The following is a 17,971-nucleotide window of genomic DNA, read 5'->3' as shown; positions in this document are numbered from 1 at the left end:
GTTGATTAGTTCCCTGCTCCTCCTGCTCCTCCTATCTCTAGTCTACCTTGATCTACCTTGATCAGTTCCTCCTCCTATACCTAGTCTACCTTGAAGTTGATTAGTTCCCTGCTCCTCCTCCTCCTATCCCTAGTCTACCTTGAGGTTGATTAGCACCCTGCTCCTCCTGCCCTCCTGCTCCTCCTCCTATACCAGGACTACCACGGAACACCGGCCGTTCTGTCTGAAGTCGGTCAGCTAGAAGCTGGAAAGATAAACAGGTTCTACAAAATAATATTTTTATATATATTTGTACCTTAAGTTATTTTTGCTCTAATTTTCCTTAAAGGTACTGTCAGTGTAATTTTTCATAAAGTTTTTGATTGATCAAGGATTAATTAGAAATCCATTTAAAAGTGGATTTCAGATTTATGCCGCAGAGACAATGAAGGGAATTGTAAGAATTAAACACGCTTAATGAGTGAAAACCACTTTAATTGAATACACTTCTAATTTTTTAAAGGTACCTTTGAAATTATGAAATGCCACTCTTAAAATGGAGGGTCTATTAAAGTTAAGTCTACAATACCTTTAAGGAACCCGTTTGGAAGTGAATTGTTTTTGTTTGTTACAAAGATTTAGCCATATCATTAGACTTGCATAAATATGTTTCGGATAAAAATATATTCCTTGTGATCTCTAAGCACTCATTGAGTAGACTACCAAAATTGTAAATCAGATGTTCCACAATTTTCTGCCTCACAATATCCTGAAATAAACAGGGTCATAAAACATAAACCACAAATTCTTGGTTCTTCGTGCCCCACTGACCTGAAGAATGCCTGGAACTCCGCACACAAACAACTCCTCCAACCTCTTGAACAGGTTGTCAGGGCTCACATCCTTCATCAACATGGACTTGGTCTCGTAGGCCCGCAGGTGGAATATAACTCCAGTTTCATCCTAAACCATAAGATACAGTGACACTATCCAGTTCAACCAAACACAGTTAAACATAACACTATAATCCAAAGATAGTTAAACCAGAGACGGATAAACCAAAGACAATTAAATATTAAATTATAGACGGAAAATCCAAAGAAATATAAGCCAAAGACAATTAAACAAAAAACACTTAGTTAAACCAAAGAGAGTAAAACCAAGGACTTTAAAACCAGATAATTAACCAAAAAACAACAAGCCAAAGGCCCAATTTAGACAGTTAAACCAAAGACAATTAATCAAAGATTTTTAAACCCAAGGCAGTTAAACCAAAGACAGTCTAGCTAAAGACAAACATTTAGTTTACTTTCTTGGACTTTGTTGTATTATCTATAATCAGAAAAAGTGGGTTGAAAAACTCAAAAAAGAAATATTCAAACAATTAATATTTTGACTTTAACATGTTTATATTAAAATTATTTTTTAAAAAAGATTAGAAAATAGAAGTTTGTCAAACTAACCTTGAGAAGTTGAATATAGGAGGAAAGACTAAGATCCTCCAAACTCCTCAACTGAAAATACTTTATCGGAGGCATCCCTGGAATCAGGAAGAATTTAATACTCTCCAGGTACCCCTGGAGACTGGAGACCCCCTGGCAGTCTCAAACTGACCCTAATCTCATAATATTGATCTGGAAGAGAGAGAGAGATCATGTTTAAGAGCAGGTACAAGATATTTACTTAAATCAGTAAGTTACACTTACAATCTGATTACAATGTGACATGAATAATTTACAACATATAAAATTTATAAAACAAGAATATCTAATTATTAAAAAAATATCAATCGAGGATAATCAAGAATAATCAAGAATAATCAGAAGAATATCAAAATAATTGAAAAATGCTAAAATATAAAATAAAATGAAAAAATTATGAAAAATTATTTTCAAAAAGGGAGATAAGAAAAAAAGAAAAAACAATAAAAAGAATTATTGAGTAATTAAAGGGACCGTTCACTTATTTGGGTAATTTCAGGGTAAACTAAACAGCCTATTCGCTCTTGATTGGTAATAGTCTTACTTTTCGAAGACAACTGTGGCCGGAGAAAAAGCCGATTTTTCGTTCAGAATTGGAGCGGAAAGAAACGGTCCCGCTCTATAGACACTATTTGACGTTTTTTCAGTAACAGCAGCCCAATAAATTTTAAATTTATCATATTTTAATGTCATCATGTGCTCGTTGTTATATACTAAAATATGAAAACTTTTGACATTTGAATTAGCAAGAAATTTACGTTTTTCGTATTAAAACATTTAAAAAGTGTGTACAAAGACGACGTCTCTACGACAATCAATTAATCATTACTCGTATTATGGTTCGTAGATTTTGTAGATTTTTTTTCCCGTATGTGCACAACTTTACATTTGTCATGCCGCATTCAATTCAGCTCTTTACACAGGCAATACACAATTTTGAATGCGATAAAATAGTGTTATTTTAGAAATAGAAAGTTAAAAAACAACAAAAATAAAAAATAATGACATTTACAATTAACGATTAGTTTAATTTTGATCCACACCATATTGATAAAAACATCAATACAGTGTCTATAGAGAGGACCCGTCCTTTTCCGCTTTAATTCTGAACGAAAAATCGGCTTTTTCTCCGGCCACACTTGTCTTTAAAAAGTAAGACTATTATAAATCAACAGCAAATAGGCTGTTCAGTTTACCCTGAAATTACCCAAATAAGTGAACGGTCCCTTTAAATAAACAGAAGAATTTTACCATTTACCATGGGGAAAATATTTGATAGGGGAAAAGTGGAGAAAAAACTAAGAAAGTTTACAAGGTTAAAATCTTGAATGAAAAATACTTTCAAGATGCTGGTAAACAGATAAAATTAGAAACTTATCTTATCACATATTGTACATTTTACAAAAATGTGAACTGTTCAAATGGTTCAATTTAAATTCTAAATTTTAGAAAATCAAAAGTGAACAAAAATTTCAAATCCATTTTCTATAAAATAAACAAGAATTTTTTACTAATTTAGTACCTTTAGGATATTAATAAAACTAATTTTTTAAGATGTTAAAATTAATATGTCAACAACTTATTTTAGGCTATGGCGAGATGCAAAATGGTTTCAAGGCTACTGCAAATATTGCAGTTTTTAAACTGTTTTTGTTCATGGCAGAGGCAGGTCATGTAATGCTTTGTTAAGATTATGTAAGCCTGGTCAGGTTAAGTTTATATAAATGCATAAAATCCTTTGAGCAAAAATTTCATGTACTAATTCATGTACAGTGTACATAGCTGCACTGCTTTACAGTGTACAGTGTACATAGCTGCACTATAAAGTGTACAATGTACATATTAGATTATCGTATTCCTAGTAAGTCAAGATGTACAAGTACTTCATCAAGAAAGTCAGTGCTGAACATTTCTCCCGAAAACTCCGTTCTAAAAATAAACCAATATGAAAAATGAAAGCATGTAATTAAATATAAATGAGATGAATCTTTAAAAAACTGGAATCCTATTTACCTATGAGGAATAGATCCCCAAATAATGTCTCCGGCCTGGCTCACGGTAAATGTATGCCCGGCGTTAAATGCCTTCTCTAGAAGGGCGAGCACCCGCCGACCCGCCTCGGTATCTGGTAGAAAGGCGGTTCTAGGGAACCCAATGGAGATGTAAGGTTTCCCTGAATACGAGAAGCATCATGAATTGCTTGTTAGATATCAACATCAACATCAACATCAACGTCAACGTCAACGTCAACATCAACGTCAACGTCAACTNTATCTATCTATCTATCTATCTATCTATCTATCTATCTATCTGCCCCTCCCTGCAACTCTTTGGAGTACATAATACATTGAATTTATCTAGAAATCTCAAATGTTGGAAACAATTAGTTTTCTTCTTTTATTTATTAGTTGTAATATCAAGTAACTTTCTAATAATATAATGACATGACTGATTGAGAAGGGTGTCCTTACAATCTTTATATAGAGTAACAATGGAGAAAAAATCTGAAATTAATTGTAGCATAATATTACGTCTACAGTTCTGTTCTGCTAGGTTGGTGGTGTACCTGGAAGCCGGGTAACCCTTTAGGAATAACCTTGTAGGACATAATCCCGGTTTCAGGTTGATCTCCAAACTTATCTCCTAAAATCTGGCCGCAGGTCGGACACTGTATATATGTACATCCGGAGTCAGGATTCTGATTATCTAAATATTACAAAATTAAGAGATTTAATTGCGTTTAAAAAATATAATAAAATTAAAAAATTCATTTAGTTAGGAAAGTTATCTTTTCCAATCAGGAAAATAGAAAAGTGGATGTTAGAATATCTCGATAGCAGTGCTTAGGATCTATTTGATTTTGATGCGGATCCGGATCCTGAATCAGCACTGGAAAAAATGAATCCGGAACAGAAGAAGAATTTATAAAAAAAATTTCGCTAACTTTTATGATAAAACTTTATAAACCTTATGGAGATGATGAAAATTTTTAATAATCTCAACTGTTCAGATTGGATTTTAAGAGCAACGTTTTTTTGTCGATTTTTGTTGATATGTTGACCCTCGGATCCGCATATTTTTGCGGGTTCGGATCCAGAAAGCCAAAATGTTTCGGATCCAACGGATTCGGATCCGGATCCTAAGCCTGTAAGCGATGCTCAATAGTTAGGAAAGTTATCTTTTTCAATCAGGAAAATAGAAAAGTGGATGTTAGAATATCTCTATAGCAGTGCTTAGGATCTATTTGATTTTGATGCGGATCCGGATCCTGAATCAGCACTGGAAAAAATGAATCCGGAACAGAAGAAGAATTTATAAAAAAAATTTCGCTAACTTTTATGATAAAACTTTATAAACCTTATGGAGATGATGAAAATTTTTAATAATCTCAACTGTTCAGATTGGATTTTAAGAGAACGTTTTTTTGTCGATTTTTGTTGATATGTTGACCCTCGGATCCGCATATTTTTGCGGGTCCGGATCCAGAAAGCCAAAATGTTTCGGATCCAACGGATTCGGATCCGGATCCTAAGCCTGTAAGCGATGCTCAATAATCAATTGGATATTTAAATTATCATGCTTATAAATAATGGAGCTAAAAAGAAATGAAATAAATTCTGGATGAAAACGTCTCAATATTTGATGAATCTACTAGTTTACCTGTTAAAATTACTATGCATGAGAAATGGAACTTGTGTCTACACTTCTCTAAAGCTACAACGGAGGTATCGGAATTCTCTTTAGACGACCTGGGCGCAACAGAAAAAAATATTAGAGCTGAAATGTTAGAAAGAGGTGGGGAGGGGAGGGGGGGGCAATTAAGAGGAAGTTATAAATTTTTAAATAAATTTTATTCCTATTCCCCCCCCCCCAAAAAAAAAACAGAAAAGGGAAAAAAACTTTGGGGGATCAAAAGTGCATAGGAATGGGGCGGGGAGGGGGATAGTGAGAAGTGATATTAATAAAATTCCTATTTTTATTATAATTTTTCTCTTATCCCTAGCATACTGAGAGGGAGTACAGAGACTGTTCCTACAGATGAGACAGAACTCACTAGGTTTACACGGATCAATCACAAACTCAGATAAACTAAAAACCATTATATTCAATATTCATTGAGAGCCTAAAACTTCTGATTGGGACAGATCTCAGTATCCAAAGAATAAACTTTTAAGATGAAAGATTTAATTTGAACTTCAAAGATTTAAGAATATATGGTTTTCCTGGTGACCAGTTTTTCCACATGTCCATGAGACGTATTGAGAGGTTCCGATTCAGCTCTTTCATGATTATGCAGTATGGGCGGGCCACTGGTCTGCTGGGTGTTCGGGCAACTTTTTTGATGGCTGGGTGGGCCATTGTTTTGATGGATGGGCGGGCAATTGCTATGGTGGGAGGGCGGAGAGCTGGATGGATGGAGAAGAGTCCGAGGAGCTGGAATTGGTTTCTTACCATACCCTCCTGTATAATTTGTAATAAAAATATAATTGTGACTTGTATGAATTAGATATCAATTTTTTTGTTTCTTTTAAAATGATTAGTTTTATTTCTGGTTTCTGTGCAAAAATGACTTGCGAATTTCTTGCTTAAAAAAAGAAGCATCAGAGAAACTCAAAGAAACACTTTTCGAGTTAAAAAAACGACTGTATTTTCCATATTTTTGATTCGGTAAAGGTTTCAAGGGTACCGTTGTATTCGGGCAATGCCGTCTTAGCATAGAGGGTCATTTGAAATTACGCTTACAGTCCCTTTAATAGTCCAAAAATCAAGCTGTTTAATGACTTCTCAGCACTGACCAGCATGAGTGCTTTAAAAAAAATGTTTTTTATTTAATAACAAACTTTATAAGAGCAGGGGATTTTTTTTCTTTGGCTGTTTTATCTTCTTTATATCTGATCATACATCTGTTTTCTTCTCTTTTAGATCTACGCATTCTAGTCTCTTGTAAACAAGAGAAAATCCATTTTGACACATATTTCTGATTCATAATATTTTTTAATTTGAAATCTTACCGCCAGAAATATCAAATTAAGTATAATAGAAAGCTACTGTTTTGTTTTGGTTAATTTTTGGCGCTACCCGGATCCATATCAACGTTTCCTGATACGGATCCGGATCCGACCAAATGATACGGATCCGACCGGATCCGGATCCGGATCCGAAACGCTGCTAGATGGACACTGCTTGAAGAAAAACTTAGAATTCTTAAAACTTCATAAATAATGAATATGGATTTGATCTAATTGAATCAAAATCTCAATGATTGAGTTAATTTTAAAGTTATCAACCAAAATTCTTAACCAATGTTTTGGGCAGAATTGTGATTTTATTAAATGAACAGAACGAGTTAAAATTTTCTTTCCCGAGAGAAACTTTCTGATTTATGCTACCGAGACAATAAAAAAAAATTGTCCGAATTTTTCACTTTTAAGGGATATATCTTCCTTATTGTAACACACTAAACCAATAGTTTGGGCAGATTTACGATTTTTTTTTTTAAATGAACAGAACGAGTCAATCTCTTCATGATATAACTTTTAAGATATGACAAATGACTGATCGGTTAAGTTTAGTCAATATCGCATTAGTCAACAGTCAACACTGAGAGAGGGATCGGAAACCTCTCTTCTCTAACAGGAAATGAATTTCACTCATTTCATAGAATTATCAAAAATGATTGAAATCTAGTTACCCTGTGATAAGAGGGTGGGTGAGATGACCCTATTACTGGATCTGCTACTGCTTAAGGACTGGTAGGATAAGGACATTCCCCTGGAACTCTGGAGAAGAGGTTTCTCTGGGGATCCTGAACAGAATATCTGGTACAACCTACTTTAGTTTACAGTTTATACACAAACATGGGAAAACCAAACTTGTTTGAATCATTTAAGTATTTAAAAAACTGTAGATAANGCGGCTTAAATTTAAACCGCCGCTCAAATTCTTTAAATTCGGCCACAGGTTACAGAAACCAAGAGATAAAACAAGGGAAGGGGATAGGAACTAGAGGAATTGAACCAGGGGGTACAGAAACCAAGGGATGGGGACTCCAGGTAATGAGCAAGGAACAAGGGATAGCAAAAAGGGGAAACGAACCAAGAGATAGGAAAAAGGGTTGGAAACCAGAAGTTTAAGACCTAGGTTCGGGAAATGAGCTGATTGAGATATTAAAGACGAATAATGGACAAAAAATTAAACTTATTAAGATCAAATAAGAAGAAAAGATTATTAAGACTGACAAATAAAAGGAAAAGATGATTGTCAAATTGATGAAACTGACGACAGACAAATAATGAAACTTTTTAACTGACGAAGAATGAAAACTACCAATGAATGATAAGTAACAAAAACTAAACCATTGAAATTCTGAAAACATAAAATTTAAAAAAAAGGTTCATAAGAAAAATAATAAATCCTTGATTCCTAACCTCCGTATCTATCGGAGGACCCGAGAGATTGCTGTGATCCAAGGTTAAACTTCGGAGGCAGAGGTAGAGGATTCATGCTCTGAGACAGATTAATATATTTATATTTTACAATTAAATGTGTAGTTTCTCCCATACCAAATATTTTATATACATGAATAGGATGTATTCGTTGATTTATATCTAAACTACTTTTCCCTTTCTTAAAAACATTTTATCTTTTTCTTTAATTAAATTATACATCATCTCTTAAAAAAGTGAAAAGGAAAAAAACCGAAAACTAATGTATTTTTAAATATTTATTTTCCTCCGTGAAAGTTGGATCGTAGGCGCTGACAGATCTATCGTCGTCGTCGATATAATGGTAACGATGTTTCCGACGTCGGTGCTCGTCAATATCGTCTGATAACTGGCGTTGATTCACATAAAGTTCTCGTTCAAACGATTCCTGGAATACAAAAATTGAAATCTTTAAAAAGTTGTGTTTATAAAAATCTGTAACTTTTAAATCTGTATTTAGGTTTTAATGGTCTGAAATTGGATTGTCTTTGTCTGTAATTAAATTTTATTGGACTGTCATTGAATTGTATTGGTCTGTATTTGGATTGTCTTTGTCTGTAATTGAATTTTATTTCTCTGTAATTGGATAGTATTGGACTATAATAGACTGTAATTGGAATGTAATTGTATTGTATTGGTCTGTAATTGGATTGCATTAGTCTGCAATTGTATTGTTTTGGTCTGTAATTGGATTGTATTGGTCTATTTTTGGATTGTATTGAACTGTAATTGGATTGTATTGGTCTATTATTGGATTGTATTGAACTGTATTTGGATTATATTGGACTGTAATTGGATTGTTTTGGTCTGTAATTGGATTGTATTGGTCTGTAATTGGATTGTATTGGTCTGTAATTGGATTTTATTGGTCTGTAATTGGATTGTATTGGACTGTAATAGACTGTAATTAGAATGTACTGGACTCTTATTGGACTGTATGTAATTGGAATGTATTGGAATCTTATTGGACTGTATGTAATTGGAATGTAATTGGACTCTTATTGGACTGTATGTAATTGGACAATAATCGAACTGTAATTGGATCGTATTGGTCAGTAATTTGGGTTACCTGTAATTCTGTTAAATCTTGACTGTAAGGACGAACAGTTCCTCTAGCTACTCCTGATCTTGTATTAATAACATCACTATTACTGTGCTGATGGTTGGATCCTGAAACAGGGCGGTTGGAAGATATTTACCAGTATGAGGACGGATGAAAGATATTTACCAGTATGAGGACGGTTGAAGGATATTTATCCGTATAGGGACAGTTAAAAGATATTTACCAGAATGAGGATGGTTGAAAGATATTTACGCATGAAAACAATTTACCAGTATGACATATGAGGACGGATGAAAGATTTTTCAGTATGAGGACGACTGAAAGATATTTACCAGTATGAGGACGGTTGAAGGATATTTATCAGTATAGGGACGGATGAAAGATATTTACCATTATGAGGATGGTTGAAAGATATTTACCAATATGAGGAGTGAGGACGGATGAAAGATATTTACCAATATGAGGAGTGAGGACGGATGAAAGATATTTACCAATATGAGGACGGTTGAAAGATATTTACCAGTATGAGGACGGTTGGAAGATATTTACCAGTATGAGGACGGATGAAAGATATTTACCAGTATGACTTATGAGGATGGTTGAAAGATATTTACCAGTATGAGGACGGTTGAAGGATAAGGACGGATCTGAAAGAACTCTTGCTCCGGACATACTATAGCTTCTTGTAGATACTCGAGCCCTGTGAGGGGAAAAAAAAAGTATGAAAGAAACGGATTTCAACACCAACAAAAGCAAGAATTTGACCAAAATTCTTCTCTTAATAGTTTTCTATTTTACTGAAATAATAAGTAAAACAAATTTTATTAATCTTTCATTAGTCAACAGTTGAGATTTGGGTTTTGTTTTGCATATTGGATTCAGATCTTAAGCATTAATTTTGTAGGATCATGTGGAAGTAACATACCCAGTTGATCTCTGTGGTGTACTGGTCTGATATTGTTGTTGTAGTTGTTGGTTGGATCCAGCAAAAAGGCGTCGTTTACTAGGAGTTGCCAGAATATCCAGCTGATTGTAGGATCGTCCAAGAGAATCCAATCCGTGCGTAGATTGTCCCATTGCGTCAATTCTGTGGGACGATCGTCCCATCGAGTCAATCCGTTGTGAAGATCGTCCGATATAATCGATCCTGTTGGAAGATCGAGAGTATTGTTTACCACTAGCAGGGGAGCCGGTCAATCTAAACAAATCAATTAATCATTATTTCTCCCACATAACCTAGCCTACAGGACTTGATAGTGATACTTTAACTGTAGCCTGTATGGGAGTGCAAGTTGAATGTTAATAATAATAATAATAATATATTTTCCTCTGTCTGTTGTCTAAAGAAATACAACTATCAACTAGTAGACCTACACTTGTTTAAAAACCTTTAATCCTATTTACAAGTGTTAAACTCATGAGAAAACTGATGTCATTATGCGAACTCACACAAGAAAAAAATATAAGAGAGAGAAATAAATACTCCTTTATCTGAACCTGTATCCTGGATGTCTACTCCTATATCTGAACCTGTATCCTGGATGTCTGCTCCTATATCTAAACCTGTATCCTGGATGTCTACTCCTATATCTAAACCTGTATCCAGGATGTCTACTCCTATATCTGAACCTGTATCCAGGATGTCTACTCCTATATCTGAACCTGTATCCTGGATGTCTACTCCTATATGTAGAATGTCCATCTTCTGCACTGTCTTCAGTAAACACTGAATCCTCATCCCCATACAGATCAATCAACTCCTGAGAACACAATTATATTCTTATTCTTTAATGAATGTATTATTTTCAAATTTTTAATGAATATTTTTTTTGGGATAGATATCTAATTTCTTTTATTGTAAACTTGTTTTTTAAATCTCATGCTATATTCGTTTCATTTTTGTTAAAAGATTTGCGTCTTTGCATTTACTTTTTTTTCAAAAATTGTTTCTTATTTATTTATCTTCTTGTTTTTATATTGGCTTGTATTCTTTATTTTTATTAATTTGCCTTTTCATTTATTTAATTGTATCATAAAATAGTTTCTTTGATATATTTTCAAAGATCCGTGAACTGACCTGACTGCCTAAACTATCATAGTATGATCCGTTCTGGGAAGCGTATCCGTATCTATGCATCATCATAGACTCATGGCTCAGGTAGGTAGAAATTGTATCTTAAACATACAAAAACTTTAACTTTTTATCAAATATTTCGCAATTTTCGTCGCGATAGAAATAACATTACTCGAATATATATTTGAAACCTGAGTGGAATTTCCAAGGCTTAGGCGGTATTGCAGGGCCCTCGGCACCGGCTAAGCTTAGGAATCCAAGGTTTCAAAGATATAAGGATTGGAAATTTAGAGTTTAAGGCAAGTTTTTTCTCCACAAAACCCACAAATAGGAACGGTTTTTAAAACAACCTACGCATCTTACTAACGTAATCTTAGCGATGATTAAAATAATGAAAGACTTGCACAAGTAGATAAATGTTTGCCATTGAGTGACAAGTGAAAAGAGAATTGGATTAATAAAACTATTCACCTATAGATGGTCTACGAATCAGAGAACCCGTATCACTGAAGGATGAGAATGAGGAGTCCTAGAGAATACTGTATTCGAGGTAAACTGTTCAAGGGGGGGGGGGGGCTCATAAATGCTGAGAAGAGAAGAGTAAAAAAAAGAGCGGGAAAGGGGTGATAAAAAGGCCAAGGGAGCAAAAAAGTTAACAAAAAAGTTCTTATGGTTAAACTTTTTAAAATTTGAAAAAGAGGAAAGAAAAGAAGCGTAGATAAGTGAACCCTTCTTTTTGTTCATTTCATAACAATCCTTTGGTCTGATCTAGGATGAAATGAACAGAACGAGTTAAAATTTTCTTTCCCGAGAGGAGTTTAGTCAATCTCTTCATGATATAACTTTTAAGATATGACAAATGAGCGATCGGTTAACTTTAGTCAATATCGCATTAGTTAACAGTCAACACTTCAGAAGCTGACTGAGAGAGGGATCGGAAACCTCTCTTCTCTCACAGGAAATGAATATAACTCATTTCTCTACACAGAAATTATAATTTTGACAATCTGAGACAAAATTATCATTAATAGTAGCTTAAAGATTCTAGTTTTAAAAAGATAGCATATATTTCTTAAAACGTGAACTTGCTTAAACCACTTCTCTTCAACTAAAACCGACAAGAGAAGTAGCTGAACTTCGCCTACGAAGTTCAGCTACCTCTTGCTTCATTAAATCTAGTCCCTGAAATATCCCTCTAAAATATTTGTTAAATCCTGAATACTGTATATGCCTGAAAGCGTCTGTAAGGATTGGCCTGGCCTGCCTGCCGACCAGGTAGAGGAAAACTTGCTTCCGATACTGAAGGATGACCGATCCTTCGCTGCTGCTGAACCAGGGTTGTATAATCATCATACCTGCACAAACAATATTAAACTTATAGAATAAACTAGTTTGGAAACCCAGATTTGCCAGGAAAATAAGCTTTCTCAAAAAAAGCTAAGAACATTCCCGTGGATCTATCGAGTTCCCCTATCAAAATGTGAGTCAAATCGATCAAGTCAAGGGGATCATGAATTATGATTTGAAACACACAAACAGATTACTACTTTATATAATAGATGCAGGTTTATCTTGTTTGTCTGAATTAGAAACTTTTATCTTGAACCTATGACGGTTCCTGTCCCTTACGGTTCAACCTCAGACATTCGATTCCTTCCTTTAGGGGCCCAGAAACCTCATTCCCCGATACAGGCAGATAAGCACTTTCATTTTAAAATAAACCAAAGGGATACTAAGTTAATTCTCAAAAGTTCAGCGCTGTCCCTTACAGTTAGTTTCGGAGGTTGGATTTTTGGCGTAAAGTATTGGTAATCGTAAACGCTTGTTTTCGATATCCAATGTGGGTAGATCTGCATAAGATGGAGATCAATGCTTGATACCAAGATTCATAAGAATTCAGATCTAACCAGTCTTGAAACCAAGAAAAGGAGCCTAGATTGGAAAAACAAAAAACAAATTTGAATAAACAAATTTTTTTGAATAAATTCTAAATTAATGTTTACGTTCGTTTTGCACAATTAATAAAAATCTCTGGATAATCTTTAACTAAATATATACTCCCTTCCCCTATACTTCCTCACCACCTCCTTACCTTTTCCTGATTTATCATCATTATTATGTTTTAAATGTACACTGTACAGTGTAACCGTAAACTGTACAGTACACACTGTATTTATTTACAATTCTAATTCGCTTATAATGGGCCAACCAATTAAAACAACTAACTCTGGTTAGGAAGATCTAAACTACATAGTAAATTGTGATTTTTTTCATTTGTATTATCTCGTGTTTTCTAGCTGAATAAAATATGAAATAAAATGAAATTAATCAGATTCTACCTTCTAGCCGGGTTCTCTCTAGTTTTACTTCTGATCTGGTCGGAGTAGTTAGGGTTGGCTAAACCTGGAGCAGACATTCGTCTCTCCCGACCCGTCCTACCTTCTCTAGCAGCCTTACTTATCTCATCCTTAACCAACCAACCAACCAACCAACCAACCAACCAACCAACCAACCATCCGACCATTCCACCAACCGTTAACAAACAAACAAACCAATTCAGGAAGCCAACAAAAAAAATCTCAAGTTTGAAGTTTCCTTGTGATCTTTAGTCCCAAACATGAAGTTTTTATGTTCCTTCCCCAGTAGAGTGTTCACAATATTCTTCATCGTTTTAGCACCTAAAATCAAGTCAAATTTAGAAAACCAGAATTTTCCAACTTTTACAAAAATAAAGATTCATTTTTATTTCTGAATTGTATAAGGGATTATAAACTGTACTTCCAAGTGACATGTTTGATTCACAACGGTATTATTTATACTATATTTGAGCAACAATAAGGAAGATATCGTCGTTATTCTATCTAACTAAGTGTTGAATTCTGATATTTTTCTCAATTGTTTCTGCAAATAAATAAATTTCAGGTTGATAAATAAGGATATTAAGGATCATTTAAAATTCGGTGATGGACCAAACCTCTGAAGAGTAAAAAAAAATAGATGTTAGTTCCACAATTATTGAAAATATATTTCGGTCTCGGTTGACCCTCGTCAGTTCTGGAGATTGTTGCTGTCACAAAGGTTAAAAACAAACTTACGTCTACACTCTACAATCTACACTCTCCAGTCCCTTTAAAAGAAAATTGTTAACCTTTTATATCAATGATTCCCCTGTCTTTACTTTTACTTCTTTTGTTGTGTTTATTCGCTCTGTTCCTTCTCTCCACCTCCTCCTCCGCCAACCTCCGCCGTTCCTCCCGCCTTCCAACCATCGCCGCTATCTCCGCCTTTGGAACATCAATCAGTAAAAAAATAAATTTTAAATAATAACAATAATAAAATCCCAAGAATTTTCTGTGAGAGTATTTCTGCGTTCTACATCTTTTTCCTGGTTGAAAATGTAAAAAATAACAATCAGCAAGCTAGGATTGTTACTAGAAAAATAACAATCAGCAAGCTAGGATTGTTACTAGAAAAATAACAATCAGCAAGCTAGGATTGTTCCTAGAAAAGAGGCACAGGGCGTCCTGATAAACAAGTTTACCTGTGTGAGTTTAACCATTGGATAAGATGCCTGATGTATTCTTCTCATAGGTCGTACAAACCCTGTAGTTTTACGCACCTACAAAAACATTAAATCGTCAGGGATGCATAGTTTCTTTATCTCGAAATAGAAAACTTTATTTTTATTGACTTTAGTGAACCTCAAGGAAATATATAATATCTTCCAAATTAGCTGAAATCGACATATCTTAACTATATTTGTCAGTACTCTCAATGATATATATTTTGCCCAGATGCTTTTAAAATTATCTATATCCCCACTATGTTAGGGGTGTTTGCGCGGAACGGTCAAAATTTGAACTAAAGGAATCAAATGATCTAAAGACAGTTAAAATGTATTATTTATCAAAAGGAGGGAAAACCTGATGTCCAAATCTTGTTTTCGCCTAAAATCTTGTGAAAACATAAACCGGTGTACTGCTGCCTATACCTGTGTGAGATTACAGAAGTTCATGATATAAGGACAGCCAGGGAAGAATGTTGAAATATCTATTGTCTGTTCTCCTTTACTCCAGGAATCCTCAAGAACAACCTGAACCTCCATATCATAGGTGTGCCAGTCTCCTAGAAACATACATGTTTAAAAAATGTACTGGGACCCATAAAAAAAGAGAATAGGAAGACGACTTATTGAATGTAGAAGCGATTTAAAATTGTGCAGTGAATACAGACCCATTTCAGATATACGGAGTGTATATTTTCTTAATAAATCATCACCACCCCCACCTAACCCCGGGGGGGTTCGGTATATTTTTTTAGTTTTATAACTTGTCGGCTAATAAGTATGAAAAAGAATAAAGAACACTTACCTATTGATGTCAAATATTTCAGTTTTTACTCAGGTCTTCCACCCCCCCCCCCCTCACCACGAGTAGGGTGGGTAGGGTAATTCTTAAAAATATACACCCCTGACTATTTTCTTTATAGACATTAAATACATTAAATACACATAAGATTTCTTATGCTTAAATTCCGGTTTCTGTTCTACGTACGGCAGCGAGAATCTATGTCTATATGTGTGTCTTTTGTAGATCGGATTTTTTGTCTTTATATTTCTTCCTATGGTTGTTCACTCGTCTACTGTCTACCTGGAGTTTCTCCGCTCCACTCCCACTTAGCTCCCTTGCCAGCCGGTGAGGTATGTGGATAGAACTCCCTCCTAACTGTATACTTAGCGCCAGTAGGTTCACAACACTGGGCATTCGTTTATTCTATCTCTCATCCAATTTACAAGGGCCTTGAGACAAAATTCAAGAGACCCTCTTTAAATTGAGTGCATTTCCAATTCACAATGAGGTTCTCTAAACCATTGACTGGAAAATTACTGATTTATAAGTTCTCTGTTTCTTTAAACCATTGACTTGAAAATTAATGATTTTTAAGTTCTCTGTTTCTTTAAACCTTTGACTGGAAAATTAATGATTTATAAGTTCTCTGTTTCTTTTCGACAAAAAAAACGACGATATCTTCTTCACTCTGAATCCAATAAAGAAATAAAGGGTATCATTGTGAATCGGACATGACACGATTTGAATTGTAGAAAGAATTTCCAAGATTTAGAAATTCCATCGAATAGTTCATATTCCCCAAAACATTTGTTTTTAGATTTAGAATATTCCTGCTCGAACGTTGTCATATTTACATAGAAATCCGCCAAAAGTGGTTCCGCGTCCTAGAAAAATATTAATAAACATTAAATTATGAGCCACAAACAATAAAATTTCTTTTTCTACTAAACAACATAATTATTTTTATATTGGCGTTTCAAAAACAATTATTTTAGGAGCAATAATGATAAATTATGAAACAATTTAATTCAAAATATGAAAATAGACCATCCTCGAAAATTCTTCATAATTTCTAAAGTTAAAGGATGTGAGTCATATTTAATTTTAAAAATGTTACAATAGTAATAAACAAAATGGGAACTCGAGTAGCATCTACCTTGAGATAAATCCTGTTTAGTTTCTTGTTGTGAGCACGTTCAAGGAGTTGGGTCACTTCCGGGCTATACGGCCGCCATCTTAAAATTACTTTTTTTGAAAAACCTGAATTTGAATTTTAACAGACATCTCATCCAAGTTTATTCGTTATAACCTATATTTCATTTTAAAGATAAAAATTTGTTTTAATAGAAGGATGAATTCGATTTTCTGTACGTTTAATTACTATATTTTTTTTATTTTTGAAAAATATAACCTGTTTGGCCGATTTTCCCATTCCCAAACGACCACATAACTGCCATTGGCGGATATTGCCGACATGGCCGACATTTTATTCAGTTCAGATTATCTTCTTGATTTCATTTTAATCCATTTTATTCTGACAATATGAATCTAATAATATCATGACATAACAAAATTTAAAAATAAAATTTAAAAATACTATCTTAGAAAACTTAACAACGCTTGAATTCGGACAATGCCCGTGAGAAAAATGATTTTAAAATTTCGTTTCTGCCAATCCAGATTATACTGAAGATGATTTCGCCATTGCTGATTCATAAACTCACGGTAAAATTCTAAACAAAGAAAATCATTATTTTCATCAGAATTATTTATTATTTTAAAAGACTTTTCTTATTTTTGAAATAAGTATTGGCATTTATATTTGCAGTGTTTAGGGTCCGTTACATTTTGCCGCGGCTCCGGATGTATAATATTATAAGAGAAAAACATTTTTTTATGGATCCGGATCTAGGTAGCTAAAATGTCACGGATCCAATGGATTCTAATCTAGGGTGCTAAAATGTCACGGATCCAATGGATTCGTTAAAAAATATGTATTTCATCACGGTTGCATTTTATTCCAGATGCTTTAATAAATGGACTGTAAACGTAATTTGAAGAGATCTTTTATTTAAAAAAATATATTAAATCAAATCAAATCAAATCAAATCAAATCAAATCAAATCAAATCAAATCAAATCAAATCAAATCAAATCATATCAAATCAAGAAGTGAAGCATAGTCCAGCAGAACCTTAGTGTAATAGAGGTACGCCATCACGATCCCTACCAAACCAAAACCAGGGGGTTAAGCCTGACGCAGGCATAAACGACCTTGATTTCAGTCTGTTCATAATAAAACTACAACTAATATAAACTTTAACCTGACATTTCCTCGCTAGTTAACGTCTTTTTATCCTTCTCTGTTGGATATTTAACTGCAAGAAGGTTATTGATGAACTTCTCCCTGCCCTGCTTGAAGGCAGTGTTGTGCTCCACCCAGAACTCCTGGTTAAACATCTGGGTCTCCTGTCTCACCAGACGGAGTTTCACCTGCAAATATTTTTTATAAAAATTATCATCACTTCCCCCCACAAACCC

General features: G+C 34.2%; 3 protein-coding genes across 3 annotated transcripts in view; all 3 read right to left on the bottom strand.

Moving 5' to 3' along the window:
- Nucleotides 1-1,798, bottom strand: part of LOC111713122 (uncharacterized) — a 9,823-nt gene extending 8,025 nt beyond the window's left edge. Inside the window, exons 1-4 of the mRNA XM_023487922.1 lie at nucleotides 1,443-1,798; nucleotides 811-942; nucleotides 669-748; nucleotides 139-263 (exon numbers count right to left, since the gene is read on the bottom strand). Coding sequence (XP_023343690.1) covers nucleotides 139-263; nucleotides 669-748; nucleotides 811-942; nucleotides 1,443-1,517 — 412 coding nt within the window. The 5' untranslated portion in view covers nucleotides 1,518-1,798. The remainder of the gene's footprint in view (nucleotides 1-138; nucleotides 264-668; nucleotides 749-810; nucleotides 943-1,442) is intronic.
- Nucleotides 1,799-3,813: 2,015 nt separating this feature from the next.
- LOC111713112 (uncharacterized) lies at nucleotides 3,814-16,941 on the bottom strand. The gene is made up of 23 exons (XM_023487907.1): nucleotides 16,843-16,941; nucleotides 16,588-16,666; nucleotides 16,262-16,315; nucleotides 15,732-15,837; nucleotides 15,074-15,207; nucleotides 14,624-14,701; nucleotides 14,231-14,366; nucleotides 13,678-13,760; nucleotides 13,422-13,549; nucleotides 12,314-12,437; nucleotides 11,554-11,611; nucleotides 11,086-11,183; nucleotides 10,671-10,768; nucleotides 9,934-10,206; nucleotides 9,623-9,708; nucleotides 9,015-9,115; nucleotides 8,193-8,333; nucleotides 7,889-7,967; nucleotides 7,153-7,266; nucleotides 5,684-5,921; nucleotides 5,460-5,549; nucleotides 5,121-5,209; nucleotides 3,814-4,166 (listed from the first exon to the last, which is right to left on the bottom strand). Exons 1-23 carry the CDS (start codon nucleotides 16,914-16,916, stop codon nucleotides 3,994-3,996), a joined length of 2,634 nt encoding a protein of 877 aa, XP_023343675.1. The 5' UTR covers nucleotides 16,917-16,941; the 3' UTR covers nucleotides 3,814-3,993.
- Nucleotides 16,942-16,963: 22 nt separating this feature from the next.
- LOC111713114 (apoptogenic protein 1, mitochondrial) overlaps nucleotides 16,964-17,971 on the bottom strand; it is a 20,762-nt gene continuing 19,754 nt past the window's right edge. Inside the window, exons 5-6 of the mRNA XM_023487910.1 lie at nucleotides 17,755-17,923; nucleotides 16,964-17,164 (exon numbers count right to left, since the gene is read on the bottom strand). Of these exons, the coding sequence (XP_023343678.1) occupies nucleotides 17,028-17,164; nucleotides 17,755-17,923 (306 nt within the window). The 3' untranslated portion in view covers nucleotides 16,964-17,027. The remainder of the gene's footprint in view (nucleotides 17,165-17,754; nucleotides 17,924-17,971) is intronic.

The sequence above is a fragment of the Eurytemora carolleeae genome, unplaced genomic scaffold (genome assembly GCF_000591075.1).
Source record: "Eurytemora carolleeae unplaced genomic scaffold, Eaff_2.0 scaffold819, whole genome shotgun sequence".
NCBI classification, from domain to species: Eukaryota; Metazoa; Arthropoda; class Copepoda; order Calanoida; family Temoridae; genus Eurytemora; species Eurytemora carolleeae.
Note: the sequence above shows the minus strand (reverse complement) of the source record. Positions and strands in the feature narration are given on the sequence as shown.